General features: G+C 42.5%; 1 protein-coding gene across 1 annotated transcript in view; it reads left to right on the forward strand.

Annotated features, from left to right (window-relative positions):
• Positions 1-429: 429 nt before the first annotated feature.
• LOC311234739 (VPS10 domain-containing receptor SorCS3-like) overlaps positions 430-23,128 on the forward strand; it is a gene marked incomplete at both ends in the record, with an annotated part of 229,353 nt that continues 206,654 nt past the window's right edge. Inside the window, one exon of the mRNA XM_084321982.1 lies at positions 430-732. Coding sequence (XP_084178108.1) covers positions 430-732 — 303 coding nt within the window. The remainder of the gene's footprint in view (positions 733-23,128) is intronic.

Raw genomic sequence — 23,128 nt, forward strand, 5'->3', positions numbered from 1 at the left:
AAAGAAACAATGGTTGTCTTGGGGTCATTTTGGTATCTTTCTATTTTGGCTTTCGTCTTGTACCCTTTTCACCCCAAGTTCATGCCATACGGGGAAATAAGTTCCCCCAAGATCAACAACAGATTTCACTACCTGGAAGTAATGCCTTTGGAGACATGCGCGAACCGAAAACCTGCAGCGACGGTCAAAGTTTCAAGGAAAATCGACATTAACACAGATGTTTTCAGAGGTTTTAAAATTGGACCCGATACCGTCGGTGCTGTGGATCCGAGCTATGGCAGGCAAATTAGAAACGACTTAGAGAGAGGAGGACTTGTAACGGAGTCACACGACGGGGGGTCTATCCCAGGCGTCAAAAAGGTGCCAAACAGTTCAAAGCGTTCCACATTTTCCAGTAAAAAGTATGACACATCTTTTGAGGGCACCAATATGCCGTTAGGGGACAAATGGCTCAACACAAGAAAGAGGACAAAACGGAGTGGAAATACAGCCGTGACTGAAAATGTGGATCATAGGAGTGCGATTGGGGAAGCGCTGTCGGGAGAAAGGTTCTCGGAGAGCGCGCAAGGTGTTTACAACGCGAGAGCCGAGCACCGCCGCGCCGGGGAGGACGCCAGCAGAGGCTCCGTCCCGAGGCAGAGTGAGGCGCATCTGGAAACTTCCACTTTCGCTCTATCCGGAGATTCGGCGCACAACCAGGCAATGGTCCACTGGTCTGGACACAACAGCAGTGTGAGTCGCACGTTTGCTACCCCACCAACAAATACTGTATATATACGTACATGTATATGTATAGAATTCTGCTGACGCGTCCTCATATTTCCCATTCAAAATGTTCTCTGTAAATCATAATTCTGTATTACCTATTGTTGTACCACGCGTCCACCATCAACTGCGCGTGACAGTTGTCTCCCCATGGCGCGCCGCGGGGAGCTTCCGTTTATATGTAATGTGTTGATTTCACAGTCAGTACTCATTAGACTAATAGCTTTGAAGCGTATACAATGAACGATTTTCTTTTAATGTTATAACACAATCATGAAGATGATTGGTTGTTAATTACTTGTTTGCGCGTTTGGGAGGACGCAGGGTGATTATTTGACTATCTTCACTGCACCCGCAGTGCCCTTTATATTTTGTAGTCCCAGGTTCTAGTGAACTGTGTCAAACCAGCTGCAACTTTTGATTGATATAAACCCCGGGTTGCAGGTGGATCTATTTGTCACGGAGTTGTAGAAGGCTGCAGTAATTTTTCATACATACACATACACTATAGGCCACACAATCAAAACACATTCATTATTTCTGAAATAATCAAGTTCCTTGTCAATGGAAGTTGCAGCAGCTACAATGAAATAGTATGTTTTATTTATTTTTTATTTTTTTTAACAAATGTTTTTTTTTTTATTATGAAATGGTATGTTGACGTATGTGGAGAAAGCGTAGAACCATTTGGCTATAGGGCTGCCTGGCCTTGAGTAAAGAAATTCTTAGCTGACTAATAGTCATAATTGATTCGTTGATGTAACATTGTTTCTCCCACATGCAGTTACTCGGAAAGAGCTCTTTAACCCTTTCACTACCACACTACAGAAGGTTAACAGTGAAAGGGGTAGTGAAAGGCAGTGGAAGGGTTAACATTCTGTATTGTCGCAGTGAAAGGGTTAACCATTTGGTAGTGTAATCAACTATGAGGGGCCAAATTAAGTGTCCCTTTATTGTTGACATTTGGGCCACACCTGGTTGACAAAGGTCTAATTGCCCGGATGAATACAGCATTGCAATGTTTTAATTTTTGTCACTCAGTAAAGTGCAGAGCCGTGCACTTCAAAACAGCTCACTTATCAGAAGAAATACATTTTTGTTACTGTCTCTATGCACAGGATAGTGGTATACTGTAGCAGGACAGCTACCTCATAGCACAGACAAGTGAGAGCCCTGGGGCTGACTAGAATATCTACCCTGTCTTCTGCATGTGCTTCTACAGCCTACAGTGGTGCAATCATCTGCCAATCTTTCAGTCACTAAGATTTCAAATAAAGCTACGGTATAATAAGCATTGCCTTCTACAGAGATACATATTGTAATTTCAAACTTCATGTAATTCAAATCACCACAGTGCAGCAAACAGGGTATAGTATCTCAGTCTACATCTGATCAAATATATAGATTTTAAATAAATAAAAATATATCAAAACACATTTCTTCACATTTTCCACACATTAAACATTTCTTCTTCTTCTCCCTTGGTGTGAGCTTAATTAGTGTGTATGTGTGTGTGTTTGTGTTTGTTTGTGTGTGTGTGTGTGTGTGTGTGTGCGCATGCAGGTGCATGTGTATGTGTGTGTGCACGCGTGCATGCATGCAGGTGCGTGGAGGTTTGTGTATGTGACTGCTTTGGTCAGGCAGTGTCCTTCAGCATCACAACAACAACCAATGATGCTCTGCTCTGAAGTCACTGGTGATATGCAGACTAGATCGATACTGTAACACAGTACGTTGAGATGTGATGATGGGCTGTAGCGGATTGACAGAATGTCTTCACTGAAAAACAGTTTAAATGCATGGATTGCATGCATTTAATAGGCCTGCATAGGCCTGTGAAGTATACACCAGCGTCACAATAAATTCTGAACTCTTATGGTAGATGGTCTATTTATTGGTGTTAGAGAGCCTTTTCAGTGTACAACATAGTGTGTGGGCTGCAGTATCATCAGAGCATTAATTAACATTAACATTTGACTCAAGCCAAATCAGCTTCATCATCAGAGCCACCTATGATGTTCTTCCCACGCCCAAGAACCTAAACCAGTGGTTTGGAGAAGATCCTTCTTGTGCGCTTTGCCAAACCCCCGCAACACTGGCACATCCTCACCGGCTGTAAAACCAGTTTGTCCCAAGGGCAAAGATAACTCGATCACCCTCGAAGGAAGGAGAACTACCAACAATGCCCTCCCTCCCCCAATGCCTAGACACTCAAACACCACTTCTTTTGTAAGAGCAGGACCAATAGGGTCCAGCTGCAGACTCGGAGCCTCGGTCCAGATTGGGCACTTCCGCCCAGCCACAAGATTATTACTCCTGTGACAGGGCAATGCGCTGATTGGCGGAAAGTATGGAAGTATCTCGAAGTACGTCTCTTGAATTACGTCTGACGTTTATGATAAATTCAGCAGCATGGGGAGGGCCGGGGGGAGGGGATGTACAGGTAGTAGAAGACATAGAGGTACAGGTCACATAATTATAGTACAGTGGAGAAGTAAAAATAGAATAAAAAGGCAGTGTAAACAATATACAATATTATTAACTCTAATAATAACACGCCTCGCGGGCTCATTATAATACGAGAGCCGTGGGTCTGCATTGTATAGAGCGGATCCCCCGGCCGTATTCAAGCGCTGGAGCGCTTTGCGATGGATCAAAATTAGATAGGAATCAAATGTATTGTCATCATACAGCACCTATAGCTATATAATGGAATAGACTGTATTAATATAGTAGTAATAATAGTAGTTGGCTAGTTGCGCGCTTCTGGCCACCTCCCGCAGTGCGCGCATACACACATACTGTATACAGTACGTGCAAAATTAGTTGTCAAGAGCCAATCGCACAGGTTGCCTCATCTCATCTGGCTCTGCAAATAGATCTAGAGTCTGAATATCATATATAGCCTGCTGATGATCAAATCCATTCTGAGAACGGAATGCAGTGCCCGCGACGCGGGTCTTGATTGATTGATTGATTGATTGATTGATTGATTGATTGATTGAAAATTGTATTAACAGATTGCAGAATGGGTACAATACAGTACAGCTCAATACACACAATTGTTAAGGGTATGCAGACCAGAGAAAGACTTTCGTCTTGTTTACATCAGGGTCCCCCATTTTCAATTCATCATAACATATGACATACACGACATACAGATAGACAGTACTGCTACATCTATACATTTATGACATACCAGATTTGCAAATACAGTATTGTTTGTGATACAAAAAGAGTCCAGAAAAGAGAGTATATACATTTGACGTAGAAACTGTACATTGGAGGAGGTTGGGTAGGTGGGGGGGGGACTGTACATTGGAGGTGGTTGGGGGGGGGGGGGGGGGGGTCGGGTAGGGTGGGTGGGTAGGGGACACTGTACAACTGTACAGTACAAGCAAAACTGTACATTGGAATATTGACAAAACCATACTTGGTCATTTACTGTACATTGGAGGGGGTTGGGTTACAACTAGTGATGCACCGATGTGAAAATTGTGGCCGATACCGATAACCGATATTAATATTGCTGTTCTGGCCGATACCGATATTTACCGATGTCGATATCTCTGTATAGAAAACACTTTTTTATGATAAACAAATAAAGAGCTATTTTCCAAAACGCATAATTTTTTTACTTTTGTAACTTATTTTCAGAAATGACTGATTTTTGAAACTATTTAAGGCCAAAACATGTAAAAAGAAAAAAAAAGGATTAAAATTTTTTTTTTTTTTTTTTTTTTTTTTTTTTTTTTAATATCGGATATCGGCCCCATCTTGATATCGGACCGATACCGATGTGTAAAAAAACGGCCATATCGGCCGATATTATATCGGCGGCCGATATATCGTGCATCACTAGTTACAACACAGGAGCAGAGGAGCTCCGAGTCTGCAGCTCGACCCTACTCAGCAGGACAGCTCCCAGCAAAGCCATCTGCAAGAGTAGAAGCAAGCAACCCTCCTAGACATTTCCCGGGACTGGAGAATGCAGGTTGACTTAGACCATAGAATAGAATAGAAATACTTTTTCTGAAACTCATCTTTCCGCCTGAGATCATTACAACTAACCTCAGGCCGGACCTGGTATTGTGGTCAACCTCCCAGAAGTCGGTATTCATTGTAGAACTAACTGTACCATGGGAGGCTGCAGTTGGTGAAGCATATGAACGTAAATGACTGAAGTACTCCGACATAGCAGCCGAGGCGGAACAACGCGGCTGGCGTGCCCAGGTGCTTCCGGTTGAGGTTGGGTGTAGAGCAGGGGTGGCCAGTCACGGCACCCTTCATGTGTTTATAGGTCCCACCCTCTGGCCTCTGAAGTTGCTAATGTCTTTTTTATTTGGGCCTCACAGGGTTAACCTCTTAAGCCCGAGCGGTCTGGTACTGGCAGGGCTGTACAGTGCTACGAGGGCGTAGCATATTGCCCCTAAAAATAGCGTGTGCTAGTAGAAAAAAATATTTGGGGGCACCCTTGCTAGTACTGATTTCAACCCTTTCATTCGTATTTCACTCATTTTTTTCGAGGAATTTAAACGTTGCGAACTAATCTTGTTGGCCGTTTTCGATATCTCTCCTCCCTCTGTCTCTCTCCGTCTGCCCGAGGAGCGGGGCTGTTAGTTGCACACTCGCGCGACTGACACTCACACATGCATATACGGGTACTTGAGAAGTGCTGTCCATGCTGAAGCAGAGCAGAGCTCATCATAGCAGAGAGAACGAAACGTTCGAAAAAAGCATGCATAGCGCGACCTGTGTAACATTAAGTTACACTGCTATCTCCTATCTTAACGTTAGCAAGCTAAGCATTAGGGCTGTCTTAAATACTTCGAAGCTTCGTTCGATGGCACAAGCTTCGAACATTAAAAAAAAATCGAAGTAAAAAAAAAAAAATAATAATAATAATTTTTTTTTCAATTTTTTTTTCATTTTTTTTTCATTTTTTTTTACTTCGGTCTGTGTGTGTGTGTGTGTGCATGGGGCCATTGGGTGGGGCCGGGGGACAAATACACTGGAGGAAAGTAACCCAGCTCAGCACTGCCCAAATTATATCATCACTATTGCCTGTTTGAAGGATATCATCCTCAAACACATATACACCACCTACACGCCTATTCTCAGTCCTTGCCCCACAATGGTGGAATGAACTACCCACCCCAGTTAGGACAGCCGAATCCCGTCCAATCTTTCGCCGTCGACTAAAGACGCACTTCTTCAACCATTATCTGAAATAAAATGAAAAAAATAAAATGAAAAAATCTAACCCTAACTAACCTTACTGTCATGCACTTGTCCTAATAAACTAACCTACACTGTAACACGCAACACTTTGATGAATATTGTTATTCAGCTGATAGAGTTGTATTCTTCCTGATGACCTGTCGTACAGAACTTGTAAGTCGCTTTGGATAAAAGCGTCAGCTAAATGACTAAATGTAAATGTGAATGTAAATGCCTTGTAGAATTCCACACATAAGAAAGAAAGATACTGGGATGAATAAACAAAATAGGAAATAAAATGTAGAAATGCATGCAATACATAAATAAATATGAATCTCCATATATGAAATAGAACATTTAGATAAGGTGCTACTGAGATGTTTTGGTGAGTTCTTTGTTTTTTTTGTGGAAGTAGCCCTTCTTAAAAATGCATGAACATTCACTGATAATTGGTCTGTAGTGGAGTCTACAAGGTCTACATTGCCGGACCATGTAGAATCCGGACCTTGTAGACTGACATAATTCTGTGCATAGTTTAGACTACACAGTAGAGTTGTTCCGATACCGATACCAGTATTGGAAATGCCGCCGATACTGCCTAAAATGCTGGTATCGGTATCGGCGAGTACCCTCTAATGTTGCGCTCCGATACCATATGACGTAATTTATCAACAACACTGCGGACGTTGGGTTCTGTAGATATACCCTACTCGCTGAGTGAGCATTATAAAACAAACGTGTGCTTAATCGACCGTGAATTAAAGTGTCAATTGCCATTTTAACAGCAGAGCAGATACTTTCTTAAAATGCCATCGTCCCGGCAGAGCGCTGTTGACGGGGAGCTCTGATGTTATTAGCATTAGCTGAACAGCTAACCGAAAGCTAGCATTAACTAACGTTAAAGGTTTAGCCATAACGTTACCTTGGCTAAAGTTGGGGCTATTCATAATCCAGCAATAATGGCTGCAGACCTGCAAGCAAAGTACAGCAGGTTGGCAAAGGAGTATTCCAAGTTAAATCACAATGTCACCAGTAACGTTAGTTTTTCCATATACCGGTAGCTCTGATGCTAGCTAACCTAGCTCACGGTAACGTCGTCATTGCACAATTGCACGTCGCGTACACAATTAATGACATGTTGCGGACAGCCATATCGGCGACAATGTTTAGCTTTTAGTGCCAAATGATAAGAGTCTGAGGCGGAGTCTCAAAAAGAATGTTGAATATTTATTGTGCAAAAATCACAACAACAGAGCCTCTGCTACTAAACGGAGCCTTCTTGTGGAAGCAAGTGCAGCAACGAATAATGTCCGTGTGGAACTAATGTGCCAACAACCTTTCCGTGGGTGAACTCATTGAGATAGTTTTCAATTACTGATACTAATACTATACTAATACTAATCTATACAATCACCTGTTGTTGAATAAAACTTTATAGTTATTACTAAAAAACAGTATATAAACAGTAGCTGTATTAAAAAAAAAAAAAAAAAGTGTTATAATTTATATAATTTTTTTTTTTTTTTTATGTATGCACTGGTATCGGATAAGTATCGGTATCGGCCGATACCCAAAGCTTAGGTATCGGAATCGGATCGGAAAGGAAAAAATGGTATCGGAACATCTCTACTACACAGGCCATATTTCAAATAATCAAAATCTTACTTCATTCATCTTTAACATTCTTGATTTGGGGGATTGGTAGTTCCCATGAAATCTGAAGTTGTTCAAACGACAACAGCGATCCACCTTGAATTAAATCACACAGCCGTGTTTCGCGTCACAGTCACGAAAGGGGCTACTTAATTCATTAATCCAATCCACTTTATTTATAGAGCACATTTAAAAACAACAAAGTTTACCAAAGTGCTGTACAAGTCCCACAACATAAGATAAAAAAAAAAGAAAAATATTAATTAAAGATTTTTTTTAATTCGAAGCTTCGAATTAAAATCGAAGCTCGGCCCCGAAGCTTCGATTGCCAAAAAAAATCAAAGGTCAGCCCTAACTGGCAGTGGCCGCCGAGCCATACTGTACATGTTGACTGCTTGGTTTGACTGGCAGTGGCCGCCGAGCCATACTGTGTATGTTGACTGCTTGGTTTGACTGGCCGCAGAGCCATACTGTACATGGTGACTGCTTGGTTTGACTGGCCGCCGAGCCATACTGTACATGGTGACTGCTTGGCTTAAATATAAAAAAAATATTAATACAATTTTTTTATTTAATTTTTTTTTGCATCCCCTGTTATTTTACCCACGCGACGCCACTGATGCCTTGTTTGGTGTGAGTTCAGCTGACACTGTTGACACGCCCACTATGCAAAGCGTGCGCTCTCACACACACACACACACACACACACACACACACACACACACACACACACACACACACACACACACACACACACACACACACACACACACACACACACACACACACACACACTGCTCCGGTCATGCATCCACTCAACTCATGGAAAATATATCATCAGGCTATTGTTCTAAAAGTATCTCTACTAATAAAATGGAGTATTGAACCGTTTTTAACAGCTGGGTATTGGGTGGGACATTCTGATTTAAGAACTTTCTAAATAAAATAGAAAGTCCCAAAATAGTTAATTTATCTGACTGCTTGTATTAATTGATCAAAAAGTAGCCATGTGCAGTAATATAGTTATATAAAAGAATAATAAAGCAATGTCGATTATGTTCTTAATAAAGAAAATAAATGCTTGCAAAATAATCAAAAAGAACCGATAAGAGTATCGATAAAGTACCGAACCGTTAAGCAGTATCGAAGCGATAAGAGTAATAGTGTTACAAAGGGTCAGATTAAACCGAATATATATATTTATTGCCTGAGATCCCATGTATAATATTTGTATATCGTTTGATATCCCTTGTATATTCTTTGTACATATACACGGAATATCCCTTTACCTGGTACAGGACAGACCATAATATTCGTTCTCCTATTGGAAGCGATCCCCTAGGCGCCAGTGACTTACCCCCTAGAGCTGACTTGAAAGCTACCGACATGACTTGTCTTAACATGCCCGCTTCTGCCCATGAATACGGCTACCGAAAGCAGAGCGGCACTATTTGTCCACCGTACGTATAAATATGACCAGCGAATACAGAACTTCCCTTTTCAGTTCGCCTTCAGTTCAGTCCGGTTCAGTTACCAAGTAAAGCCTTACCCACTACGCAACGTGCGGTACAGCAGGGCTCGTATTGCCTCAAATAGAGTCTCGTGTTATCCTAGTACGTTTGTTTAACGTATCGTTCGCTCCTTACTAGTAAAAGCCTTCATTACGAGTCAAAGACCACGTGAAGTGAGTAATTGTGCGTCTACATAGAGCACTTATTGCCGCGTGCTAATAAGGATAGTAACGTCAAGTTCAACCGTGGACCACCGCGCACCACGGAGGATATCTACATCGGGACCAGCAGAGCCACTTTCCGGCAAGGATTATTATTCTTCATTCTTCACCAAGCTGCTGGAGCAGAGAACCGTCTACACCCACTGCTGTGGGATCTACATGCCCGTGACGACATCACTCGAGCCCGTCTCTGTCGTACCAGAGGCTCCACGGATTTCATCTGCGCGGCGCGCACGTTGAGAGTACAGAGGCTGCCTTTCTCCGCTGCTCCAGGGAGTAAGATCGCCTCCGTGGACCCATTGACTTTCATAGAGCATTGCCTCCCTCTGCTGGCTTACAACCGGTAGTACACCCCCATCCCAGAGTACCAGAGATAATTCTTAATATGCACATTATTTGCCTTATAAGCGCATTCAAATGATAAATGTAATACCCTTTTGATGTAATAAATATTCTAAACGAGTATTTGTGTGTAAACCGTGTTATTGTGGAAGTGTTGTCATCTAATATACCTATGTACGGTGTGGCCAGTAGTACATAAGACGGTAGTAGTTTAATGATACTAATACTTGATTAATACAGTCAGGGAATTGTACCCCTCAGTTACAAATAGTATCGATAAAATCCTAACGATCCTAACCCATCCCTAATGAACACTGTTAATACACTGTTATTAATGAAAGAAGAAATGTTTGCAACTGTGGTAATACTTCAGTTGGTTCATTATAAAAGATACAAACCTGAAAACAAAAGCACTTAAATGTTAAATAAAAGGACCACAGTAATGAGGCAGGAGGAACATATTTGTTTGCACTATAATGGTAAAATTGTTATTTAAAAAAAGTGCCCCTAAAAAAGATTCTGTGCCCCTACATTTTTCATTTAGGGGCACCTGTGCCCCTATAGTGAAAAAGCTTAACGTACAGCCCTGACTGGAACGCAAATGACATCACGCCATAAATCCTTCTCTACAGAATGTATGAATTAATGTTGCATTGCGTTTTCTTTTCAAATGTAGCCAAGAGTAAAGACCCTAACCGTGTCAAAACAGCAGTCAAAGTGTATATTTTCAGCATTACATTTGTTTACCAATGATTTTAACTGTTATTAGTGAAATATAAGATTATAGAAATCTCAGGGCATTGAGTCGGAAACCGGCGCATATTGACGGGAGGAAGTGGCGCAGCCAAAAGTGAGTGTAGTCTTTTGAAGGAAGAGACCCAGGGCTTTCGATGGGCTTTCGAATTCTGAAAAACTACACTACCCAGCTCATGCCAGCCCCTGTCAATCATCTGACTTCTGGATTTACTTTTTTATTTCTCTTATTTTTCGGGATTCTCTCCCACAAACCTGAATGTTATTGCCATAAAATCAGATGAAAAATGGTGGAGAAATGTACATTATAAAAAAGTAACTGTACACACAGTAGATTTCATTCACGGTTTGTGAATCACGCCTGGTGATACTAAATCCAGATTGAACTAGGGCTGGGCGATATGGCCTAAATATGATATCACGATATTTTCTGACCTTTCGGCGATACACGATACGCATCACGATGTTTTTCTTTTTTTCCCCAAACAATTCATTATGAGGCTTACCAAGACAGTATTTGAGTTTGCAAGCTAACATTAAAGACAAAATAAAATACCCATGCATTTAGCATTTTTATATTATATATTAGATTTAGATTATTGGATTATTAGATTATATATTGCATATATTTAGCAATGAGATATTATATGATTTAGATATGAAATATGATGAATTGAAAATGGGGGACCCTGATGTAAACAAGACGAAAGTCTTTCTCTGGTCTGCATCCTCCAGTCCACTGTTGACTGTTGTTGTATTGAGCTGTACTGTATTGTACCTATGCTGCAATCTGTTAATAACGTTTATTCATTCAGTCGGCAAACAGAATCATTTTGATTGACAGTTGCGTCTGCCAATTACGTCACATCGCTTGCACCCGCCCTGCTGTTCTTAGCACCAATCGGCAAGCGCGTATTAATTTTTTACTTCCGCCATGGAGAGCTCAATGAAAACAACAATGGCAGCGGTAGCTCGCCGCGGCCGACGTTTAGCTTTTTAGCTCTGCAGAATGACTAAACGACTGGAGGCATAATGATTTTACTGCAACGGATGTTATAATAAAAGCCTTTCCATACATCTGTCTGATTGAAAACGTTATTAACAGACCGCAGAATGGGCACAACGGAGTCAGCACGGGCTGAGATATGAACGGCTAATGCTTGCTATATCTAGGTCGACCTCGGTCGTTGCTATGTAAATACACTGATGTTATTGAAAGTGTAACTATATAACGTCAATGCCACAAAACGAATGCCTTTGTTATCATAAGTAGTAACTTTTGATGCAGTAGTGTGTGTGTGGGGCGGCGCTGTTCAAAAGTGTCAACGTGTGGACCAGATTGACGCAACACAAGCCTCTTGGGCAAAACATCACGATATCCATGATACGTTTAAAAAGTGTATCGTTAATGAACTGTACCCGATATTTATATAATATCGTCATATCGCCCAGCCCTAGATTGAACTCTTGTCATTGGAAAGAGGATATTTCGCCCGATCCATAGATGTATGACTTGGCCATAATAAGGTCATTTCCTGAAACCTCTTTTGCAATGCTTAGCTTTATACTTTATACTTATAGCACATGCATGAGTCTGGTCTCGTTTGAAAGGTAGCATTCTGAAGTTGCTAAATGAATAAAATCACTTTGAGTGCTAATGTATTAGAGAAACACACTGAAATAAAATACTTTCTCCTTACTTTTGTGTTGACTAGTCGCCAGATGAGAGGTAGGAGCTGGAAAACACAACGGGTAGCCTGACATCCATAGCCTGAAGTCTTATAGTCATACAGTCCAAAGTTTATAAAAATCCCTGCACGGTGATTGATTGATTGAAAATTGTATTAACAGATTGCAGAATGGGTACAATACAGTACGGCTCAATACACACAATTGTTAAGGGAATGCAGACCAGAGAAAGTCTTTCGTCTTGTTTACATCAGGGGCCCCCATTTTCAATTCATAATGAATTGTAAGTAAGGGTGCAATTAGCACCATGCAATCCATTATTTGTGGATCCTGCCCCATGTGGTTTACCTGACCTGCTGTACGTCTCTCAAGTAATTACCCTCACCATTGGTCTGCACCCTCTTGCTTTTTAAAACATTTTTCCACACTTCTCCACGAGACAAAGACAAGGATTTTGATATGTAAATTAGGGCTGGACGGTATGGTCTAAAATGTATATCACGGTATAATTTGAAGCATAGACGGTAACGGTATATATCGCGGTATATTAATTTATCTTAAAATGGCTAACGTTAGCCCGTTGCTGCGCTAAAGCAAGTCTCCTCTCAGCCTCCCTAGCCAAATTGAAATGCCCAAACTATATGACAAGGTCCGTGAGCAAGTGGAGAAAAACTCAGTACAATTAAACACTATGCAACGACCACTGCAAACGTTGAGTGGATCGTCAAATAACGTTAACGTCATTGCTACTGCTATGACTAGCTGCTCTAGTCTACCGGTCACAAGGTATGAAGGTATAATCAAAATCCATACCGTAGCACAAATTCATACCGTTTATACTGTATACCGTTTATACCGTATAATTTACCGTTGTTAAATGCCATGTATCAGATCAATAACACGTCTCTATATGGTCCCAGACATGGGCTGTTTTGTTGTGATATATCATACGGCTGTGGATAAATGGTCTAATAATGGTCTTTGAAAAGAGCACCTCTAGAAACAGGAGACTCGGAACCTCTGCCTGTGAGGAAATCCGTGCAGTTCTAGGGGAGATGTAAGGATTTTTAATGGATCTTCTGAGCCATTCTGATATTCTGATTCTTATGTGGCATCAGGGGACTTGGCAGCCAGTGATTATAGACCTTCATTGACTATTCTTGCAAGCTTTGTGTTACTCTTCACTGAACACTGACCAAAACAAGACACTTATAGGTTCGGATCTTTTCAATGAGTACTTGGTGTAAAACTGCTCCAATTGCCCTCATTAGATCCCCTGAGCTTCTCAAGCAGGAAGCGTACCTATTGTGCCTTTAAACAATGTCCAGGTCTATCTCAGTGCCCAGCTATTGGAAACTGGACACTTAATTTAGAGTTACAATGTAAGTAACTCTTAAGCCCCTTTTCGACTGCAGGAACTTTCCCCAGGAACTATGTTCTGAGGATACTATTTTACCCCCCAAATAAGCCCCTGCCCAGGAGTAGGTACTTTCTAAAAATACAGGAACTATGGTGATTCAAGATTCAAGATTCAAGAGTTTTAATTGTCACGGCATACAGGTATACAATGAAATGCGGCTGGTCTTGCCCGCGACGATGTGCAATACAGTGGTACAACATATAATAGAATCCAATAAAAATACAGTGGTACAACATATTAATAGAATCCAATAAAACAGTGCAATAAACAGGTACATGGTGTGCCATCTCGGTATCTGTACATTAGTATTTACAGAGCATATAGGACATGCTAGTTAGCTTTAGTAGTGCAATACACTGTTCCTGATGTTATACTACTTTAAGTGGCCTTTCCTCTGGCCATAAGTGTGCGTGTGTGCGTCATGAGTGTTAAAGTGGCTGCTAGTGTGTGAGCGTGCTCAGCGTGCGTGTCGTGTATGTACTTGTGTGTGGATAGTTCAGTTTCTGTGTCTCTCAATGTTCATTGTTCAAGGCTCTGATGGCCTGGGGGAAGAAGCTTAGCCTAAGCCTCTCCGTCTTAGTCTCTAGAATTCGCAGGCGTCTGCCTGACCTCAGCAGCTGGAACAGGCTGTTATTGGGGTGGTGGGGGTCTTTCATTATCCTGCAGGCTCTGGATTTGCACCTCTTGTTGTATAGAGCCTGCAGGGGAGGTAGCGCAATACCCGTGGTACGCTCGGCTGAGCGCACCACTCTCTGTAGGGCCTTCTTGTCCTGTGCCGTGCTGTTCCCATACCAGGCAGTGATGTTTCCGGTCAAGATGCTCTCTACAGCTCCTGAGTAGAAGGACTGGAGTATCTTCCCCGATACTCTGAACTTCCTTAACTGTCTCAGGTGGTAGAGGCGCTGCTTCGCTTTCTTTACTACTGTGTTTATGTGTGTTGACCATGTCAGGTCCTCTGAGATGTGGACCCCCAGGTACTTGAAGCTGCTCACCCTGTCCACGGTAGCCCCGTTAATCCTCAGTGGTGTGTGTGTCTCCCGCTGTCCTCTCCTATAATCCACGATCAGCTCCTTGGTTTTACCAATGTTCAGGAGCAGGCTGTTGTCCTGGCACCAACGTTCCAGTACCTCAACCTCCTCCCGGTAGGCCTTCTCGTCGTTGTCCGAGATCAGCCCCACCACCACCGTGTCGTCGGCGAACTTCACAATGGAGTTGGAGCTGAACTTGGCCACACAGTCGTGTGTGTAGAGTGAGTACAGCAGGGGGCTTAGAACACAGCCCTGGGGGGACCCGATGCTCAGGGTGATGGTGTTGGAGGTCTGACCCCCCACCCTGACCGCCTGGGGTCTTTCACTCAGAAAGTCCAGTACCCAGGCGCTCAGGGCGGAGCTCAGGCCTAGCTCGATCAGCTTGTCCACCAGTCTGGTGGGGACTATGGTGTTGAACGCTGAGCTGTAGTCAATGAACAACAGTCTCACAAAGTGGGGTGGGGTCTTGCAGTGCTGAACATTCTATTCTAGCATTTTATTTCAACCGGCATTTTAAAAAGATCTGCAGCACAAACCAGTGTCTTTTTTGTTCATTGATATACGTCATTAAATCTCTTAGTTATGTCAATAATTATGTTTGCAGGTTAAGTATTTACAGTTCACTATTGCCTCTTACTAGGCCACCGACCACCGTAATCTAATCAACCAGGAAATGCACAGATCAAACCTAATATTATAGGTCTATGGGTGAAACTTGTATTAGAAATGTATACTGTATGCACAAAAATGTAAATTGTTTTCAGTGAATCTCTTAGTTACAACAACATTGTGTAAGCTAAGCAGGGTTGTGATTATAGGTGAAGTATTTCTGAAACGCAGCATCAATAAGAGTAAAATAGGATAATGATTTCATACTGGATTGAAAATCAAATGCAAGCCTATTCCTCAGGATGAAAATAATCAATAAATTCAACAATTATATAATGTGTTATATAATTGATATTGACACTTGGCCAGTAGAGCAGGGGGAAAACACAGTGTCTGCCCTTTATGCTTATAGGGATAATATGATAAGACTAGTTGTTACTTGAGAGATGCAACATCACGTTAATTGCATAGCAGATTGAAAATTCAATGCAAGCCTATTCCTCAAAAATAAAGAATGAAAAGAGACAATAATTAAACAATTATACAGGGAACATTGGTCTGTTCATTTGACCGTGATCATGAAGATCTGATAAGAGACATTTGTTCTTTGTGTTCTAGTATAGTTAACTATTATTGAGACACTGGAATGCCTGATTGAGACCTTTTTCATACGTCAGCGGACTAATTTGCCTAATGTTCGCAGATCTTTAGACTGCGGGGGAAACGCAGACAACAACTTTGGGTCGAAATGCAGCTTTCACCAATCTGAAAGAGTTTAGCCAATGGATGAGGTCAATTGTTCCTCTTTTGTCACATTGAGTCAGAGGTGGACAGGGTCAAACAATATTTGTTGTAAGATTTGGGAAAATAATATCATTGGAGCACACAAACAGTTTTATTCGAAAAATATTATCCCTCGACTCTGTCTGTGGTGGAACTGGACTCGTAAATTATGTCGTAGACGGATCTTCATGATTAATAATAGGTTTAATAGTGAAACACATAGTAGTATGCAGATTAAATGAGCTTCCTCTCATCGTGGTCAGTTGGGAGACACTGAGGGAGAGATGGGGACACTGAGCTTAAGAGTAGAGGGGGTGGGGGCTCTGATGAAGACACAGTCAGTGTTTCGGTGTTTCATATCATGCTGCACTGTCCTGCGCCTGAGAAGCACTGGACTGCCTGTCGCGAGGTGGCTGGTGCACAGTGGAATCCCTTTGTTCCACACTATTTGTTGGACGATTATGAGAGAGATGAGAGATGCTCCTGCTCTAACGACAAGAGAAAGATTCAGATTAATATTCATATTTTATTTGGCATATGCAACAAGTACAATGGGATTCTTACTCTCCGTTTGCTCCACAGCAAAAAAAAACATTAAAAGCAACAATTAACAGAATAAAGAAGCAAAAAGAGAAAGGAGCAACCTTGAAATAGTCACACAGCACTCTCTTGTTGAAAACATACAATCTATTCATTCCAATCTTTAAAAGGATGGGCAACATTTGTGTCTACTGACAATCTGTCTATAATTCTGCCAGTACATATAAAGATAAAGAGGAGAAAACACATTGTTTGCCACGTTCGTCTTGGGTTTTTTAGTTTTAGTTTTTTTAAAACCTTTATTTACCCAGGGTAGGTTCTCTGAGCACGAATGATATTTTTATTTTTTTTTGTTATGTTTTTGGTAGATTTTTATTAGTTTTATTGGACAAGTCCGGCAGAGAGGAAGAATGTGAGGAGATATATGGGGGAAGACATGCGGCAAAGGTCGGCGGGTCTGGGAGTCGAACCCGGGACGACCGCGCTGCACTACAGTGCGTTACGTGGTGCGCCACCCTGGCGCCCACCCCACGAATGCTCTTTTTCAGCAATGGCCTGCTTCACACTCACACAGATCACACTGGGAGCCGCCCAGTACAACCACAGTCTGACACCATTGGCCAATGGGCAACTCCACTGGAGCAGCGGTTGGTATTGAGGGACCGGGGAGAGTTATTCATTCACTTCCCTGCCCACATTTTTCCTGCCAGTCCGGGGGATCGAACCGGCGATCTCCTGGTCACAAGCCCGCTTCTCTAACCTTTAGGCCACCGCGGCGCTGCCCCCAAGCAGCGTGTTGAGCAGCATGTCCTGCATGTCAGCTGTTTAACTGATGCAATGAAATCAGCCGGAGACCGCTCCGTTCGCTTCTCTACAGTCAATTATGATTTCATTCCTTTATTTTCTTGTAATGTAAATAGGAGCAGGCTTTCTGCTTACCGTGGAACAGAATTAAGTTGGCCTCATTATAAGAGGCGAGCTAATCATTTTTGTATGCTGATGTATGAAACTAGTTGGAATATCAAAGTGGGGGGGGGGCTTTCAATTCATAGCGGTGTTTGATCAGTGTTTGCGGCTGTTGATTGATTGATTGAAAACTTTATTAACAGATTGCAGAATGGGTACAATACAGTATGGCTCAATACACACAATTGTTAAGGGGATGCAGACCAGAGAAAGACTTTTGTCTTGTTTACATCAGGGTCCCCCATTTTCAATTCATCATGACATTTATGACATACATGACATACAGATATACAGTACTGTTTCATCCAGACATTTATGACATACAAGATATACAAATATACAGTACTGTTTAAGAGACAGAGATTATAAAAGAAATATACATTCAAGGGGTAAGAAACTGTACATTGGAGGGGGTTGGGTCGGGGGGGGGGTTGTTAAAACTGATTAGAAGGCCAGGAGTGACAGCATGGTCAGAAAAGTTACTAGGACTTAGTATTTGCACTTGTGTGGCTAATAAAGTATTTCTATTATATTCTAATCTATTCTAATTTCCCTCAGCATACTGTAATTATCCAAAGGCCATTTCTGATCGGTGTTCTGGTGTCATTTGGGTGTAGTCTCTTCAATGGAAATTCACCTGATGCTCTGTGACTTGAGTTGGTAGTTGGTACACAGTATGAAAACCTGTGCTAGCCAAACACGGATTATGAAAAATCCCAGTTTACAGCTTTCAGTCCAAATCAAAATGGCGTTCATCTGGGAACTTGCCGCAAATCATCCCAGGTATACCGTGGCATTGTGAAACCTGACCTCCAAATTCCTAAGCTCACCTCTGACTAGACTGGCTAATTAGATCTTAATTAGATCTAAATTGTACCGTTTGTGAGTTTACAGAGTGACATTTCTTTTCTTCTCAGGCTACGTTTAGACGAGCGTTTTGGGATGGAAGTCTGAACAGAAACCGCAAAAGTCGTCTTGCGGTTTCACTTTAAATTTTGCGTTTAGACGAGCGTTTTGGGGTGGAATTCTCCGTGCAGACGAGGCTGTAACGACGGAGCCCCGCTGTCACACGATTGGCGCATATGTCACATGACGTGCTGTGAAGACCCGCCCTACTCTGCCTCTGATTCGCAGACTGTGGATGGGGAATGTGATTGGACCAAAGCAGAGTCACTCACAGACAGTGGGTCCACTCACGCCGCGGGACAGATTCTTGTGTATTTAACCCTTTCACTGCCACACGACAGCCGGTTGTGTGATAGTAAAGGGTTAACCTTCTGTCGTGTGGCAGTGAAAGGGTTAAAAGTACTGCCAATGTAGCCTTCAGGTGATCGCCATGGATAGAATCAGACATGCTTTGTTTACGCTTCTAGGCTACTGGCGGCGCTGGCGCATGCCTGTGATGTAAGCAGTACGCGCGACCAGAGCCGTGACAACCCTTTCGTCATCGTTTTGTGCGGTTTGACAGTTTAGATGAGAGCGCAAAGGTTTAGCGTTTCTAGGAATTCCACCCTGGAAGGTAGTCTCACTTTTTTGCGGTTTCACCCCGTAAAAATGCCGTTTCCGTATAAACTAAAGGCACATCCGAAAAAATATTTTTGCGGATTCACCTGCTAGCGTTTCCGTCTAAACGGGGCCTCAGTTTGCGTGCACCAGCGGAGACGTGTGGTAAATTCCCACAGAACTTCTACAATAATCTGAGGTTATTGTAGTACAGTACAAATGAGATTGATTATCTGGAAGGAGGAGAAAGGGATCATACTTGATAGAATTGTTGATCTCCTCATCTGACTTAAGCAGATGAGGAATAAACGTGTACGCCAGACAAACCAGAACTGTAGTTCAACTCAGCTGATTTATTTGAGCCAGGGCCAAGAGTGAATAAAAGGTTGCCTTTCACATACAAAGGATTTATCAGAAAACATTAACATGGCTGCTGTGTACAGAAATTACAATCAGGTTTGCATCTCAAACCCCAACATGTACATAAAACAGTCACTCGTTAACATAATTTGAACATACATAGACCATGCTGCACACATTATACATGAGTAAATCTGGTTTCTAAGATAAGTATCTATACATTCTATTCTAACCAACCAAGGGTCCATGATTTACTCACATAAAAAGCAGCACAGTCTCTCTGGTGGAAGGAGCGGTGGAGCCCAACAGACCCCTGGGGTCGGTCCGGTCTGAGGGCTCCCGAACTACCAATTTGTCTCCTCTTATATACTATAATTTCTAGCCAATAATAGAATACAGTTGGTCCGTGGGCGTCTTCTGTGAGCGGTCTCCTGTGGGCGATCTCCTGTGGGGGCTGGCAGCCCCCCCCCCCCTGGGTTGTGGCGACGTGATGGGACAGAGACAGAGGGGGCCCGTCGGTGGCCCCCATCGGTGTGGTCCCCCGCTGAGCACAGAGGGGTTCTGCTGGTGGCCCCCGTCCGTGTGGTCGCTGTGTTGGGTCTTGTCTCACGAGGGGGGGCTGGCATGATGTCCTCTGGTGGGGGGGTGTGAATACTCTTTGACCTTTTGGGCCTTTACCATACAGTACTAATCTGGTCACATTAGGTGTGACCTTTATCTATCCAACTGTCCCTGCGTCTCATTCCTCATTTAGCCCTGCCACCACTTCTGCTAAACAGTATACAAGGTTATTTATGAAATTCAACTCAATATTTACCACAGACGTCCCACCATTTCGCTCTGCATTACAGAGGGTAACAGATAACCAGTGGTGCAGTCGTAATATGGGAACTGCCCAAACGCCACGTGCACGCGTGTGCAAGTGCACGCGCATACATGTTCCTCGGTTGCGCACAGAACAGATGATTATTATGCATAAATGTTTTAAATGTAATTGTAGTTACAATTTCTTTAATTGAATTAACTTAAACTAGAAAAGTAAATACAAACTAAATTAACAATGTAACTTAGAGTTAGTTTACAGAAGGACAGTTTCCTTCAGAGACTGAAGCACAACTTAATGTCTCATCCTTCCAGTCGGGACCACAGATCAAGCAACCCCCCACCAATTGGTACAGGGCTTGTATTTTGGTTTGGCTCTTCTCGTTGTTATGCTATCGGTATCCTATTATTACGCAAAGTCTAGGTGATAAGTGCCGGCCGGGTACTTGCCGCACGGTGCGACGAGTCCAGTGACAATTGTGAACGCATTTTTGTGTGTGCGCGCGTGCACATCCGCGCGCACTTCTGCCTCAGTGATCTACTACAACGGCGTGTAACCGCGTGCGTGCACGACTGCATCGCTGCAGATAACATTGAAGTGGAGCGTAAATGGGATATGGCTTCCACATCAGCAAATAACACCCCCTCCCCCGTCTCCCTCTGGCCTCTATGGTTCCCCAGGGCTTCACCCCCTCCCCCGTCTCCCTCTGGCCTCTATGGTTCCCCAGGGCTTCACCCCCTCCCCCGTCTCCCTCTGGCCTCTATGGTTCCCCAGGGCTTCACCCCCTCCCCCGTCTCCCTCTGGCCTCTATGGTTCCCCATTGATTGATTGATTGATTGATTGATTGAAAACTTTATTAACAGATTGCAGAATGGGTACAATACAGTACAGCTCAATACACACAATTGTTAAGGGGATGCAGACCACAGAAAGACTTTCGTCTTGTTTACATCAGGGTCCCCCATTTTCAATTCATCAGGAAAGCCCCAGGGCTTCATCCTCATAAGTAGTCTGGTAGATCCTCCAGACCAGCTTCAGCCTTTTCAGCGATGTGATACGAGGATGCCAATAGAAGCTGTAATGTGTGTGTGTGTGTGTGTGTGTGTGTGTGTGTGTGTGTGTGTGTGTGTGTGTGTGTGTGTGTGTGTGTGTGTGTGTGTGTGTGTGTGTGTGTGTGTGTGTGTGTGTGTGTGTGTGTGTGTGTTGTACAGCACACTAATCTAGAGGGGGAACGCTAGTTCCTGTTTGCCTCTAATGCATTTTGGTTAACGGTGGATGGTCAACTTCTTAGTGAAAAGTAATACATTACTTTGTTGCCTTTGTTTTATCTTACAGCACACAGGACACAGGTCGCAGGGGGATAAGTAATGTAGTAATAACTCAGTGAAAGGTTTTTATTGTGTTAATTCCACAACAAGAGATATGTAATGTTAATTACCTAAAATTATTCAGTTTTTTCAGGGGGGAAACCGTGCATATATCGGTATCGGTAGATATCGGTATCGGAAATTAAGAGTTGGACAATATCGGTATATCGGTATCGGTAAAAAAGCCAATATCGAACATCCCTAGTTTTTACTCTTCAAAATGACATGCAGATTTGCAGGTTTTTTTTTCTCTCCCATGAATCATTTGTGTTCAGGGACCATGATGCGTCACACCTTCGTAGCCTCCACGAGCACTTCTGCTGCACTCTGTGCGCAGCCTGAACATTTGTCCAACAAAGTGCATTCTGAGTATGAAATAAATGCCTCTCCGTTTGAGCATATTTCTCTCTCTCTCTCTCTCTCTCTCTCTCTCTCTCTCTCTCTCTCTCTCTCTCTCTCTCTCTCTCTCTCTCTCTCTCTCTTTCTCTCTCTCTCTCTCTCTCTCTCTCTCTCTCTTTTTTTTTAATTACATGAATAGTGTCTTGAGTCTGAGAGAAGTGCCTTAAAATCAAATCTATTATTATTATTATTATTATTATTATTATTATTATTATTATTATTATTATTATTATTATTATTATTATTATTATTATTATTATTATTATTCCATTTCTCTCTATCTCATAAATGCACACTTACGCCTATACACACATGCACATGCACGCATACACACACACACACACACACACACACACACACACACACATACACACACACACACACACAAACACACACACTTTTGTTATGGACTTAATCAGAGTGATAAAGCAGACACAGAATCATATTTGACAGGTTTGCATGTGATTAATTAGTTTAATAACTGTCACAATGTGGTAATGCAGACAGATACTAATAGCTGTGATTAGGTTATGAAAACAAATGTATGCAGTTTTTGATTGAGGAAATAATCAAGTTGAAATTAAAACTCACAGGCGACTTGCCATGCAGAGTCTTGCAGACAGAGATAACCAGTGCAGGAAACTAACTCTTACATCTACCAGGCCAGCCACAGACTGTTTCAGTGTAATTGTATTGCGAGGGACTGCCCTGATTGCATGCATTTCTACTGGTATATGCTACTGGTGATTACAGTTAATATCAACACCTGACTGACAGTGAATTGAAGTTGAAAGCATCTGTAAGGTTCTACGTTTGTTCGTAGTAGTTTTGAGATACAGTATTGAGCTTTAAAGGGGACATATTATATATATATTCAACAATTGTATATGACTTGAACGTGTGGAAAATGTTTGTTAAAGCGATAATGTGTAATTGTGGCACCTGTTGGTGGCGAGCGGTACTGCCTCTGTGTTTTCAATACATTTCCCATGAGCTTCTTTACTCTGTCGCATCTGAGCGCTTTCTTTTTCTGCACACAGACTTTCTGCAGAGCAGTTTCTTGGTGGTCGGGGTGGCTGTGTATTTGTTGTTGCAGAAAAGCACACGCTGCAGCACACAATACAGTAGGGGTGCACCGATATATCGGTCGGGTATCGGTATCGGCCGATAAGTGCC

The sequence above is a fragment of the Notolepis coatsorum genome (assembly GCF_963971535.1).
Source record: "Notolepis coatsorum genome assembly, chromosome: 9".
In the NCBI taxonomy this organism is placed as follows: Eukaryota; Metazoa; Chordata; class Actinopteri; order Aulopiformes; family Paralepididae; genus Notolepis; species Notolepis coatsorum.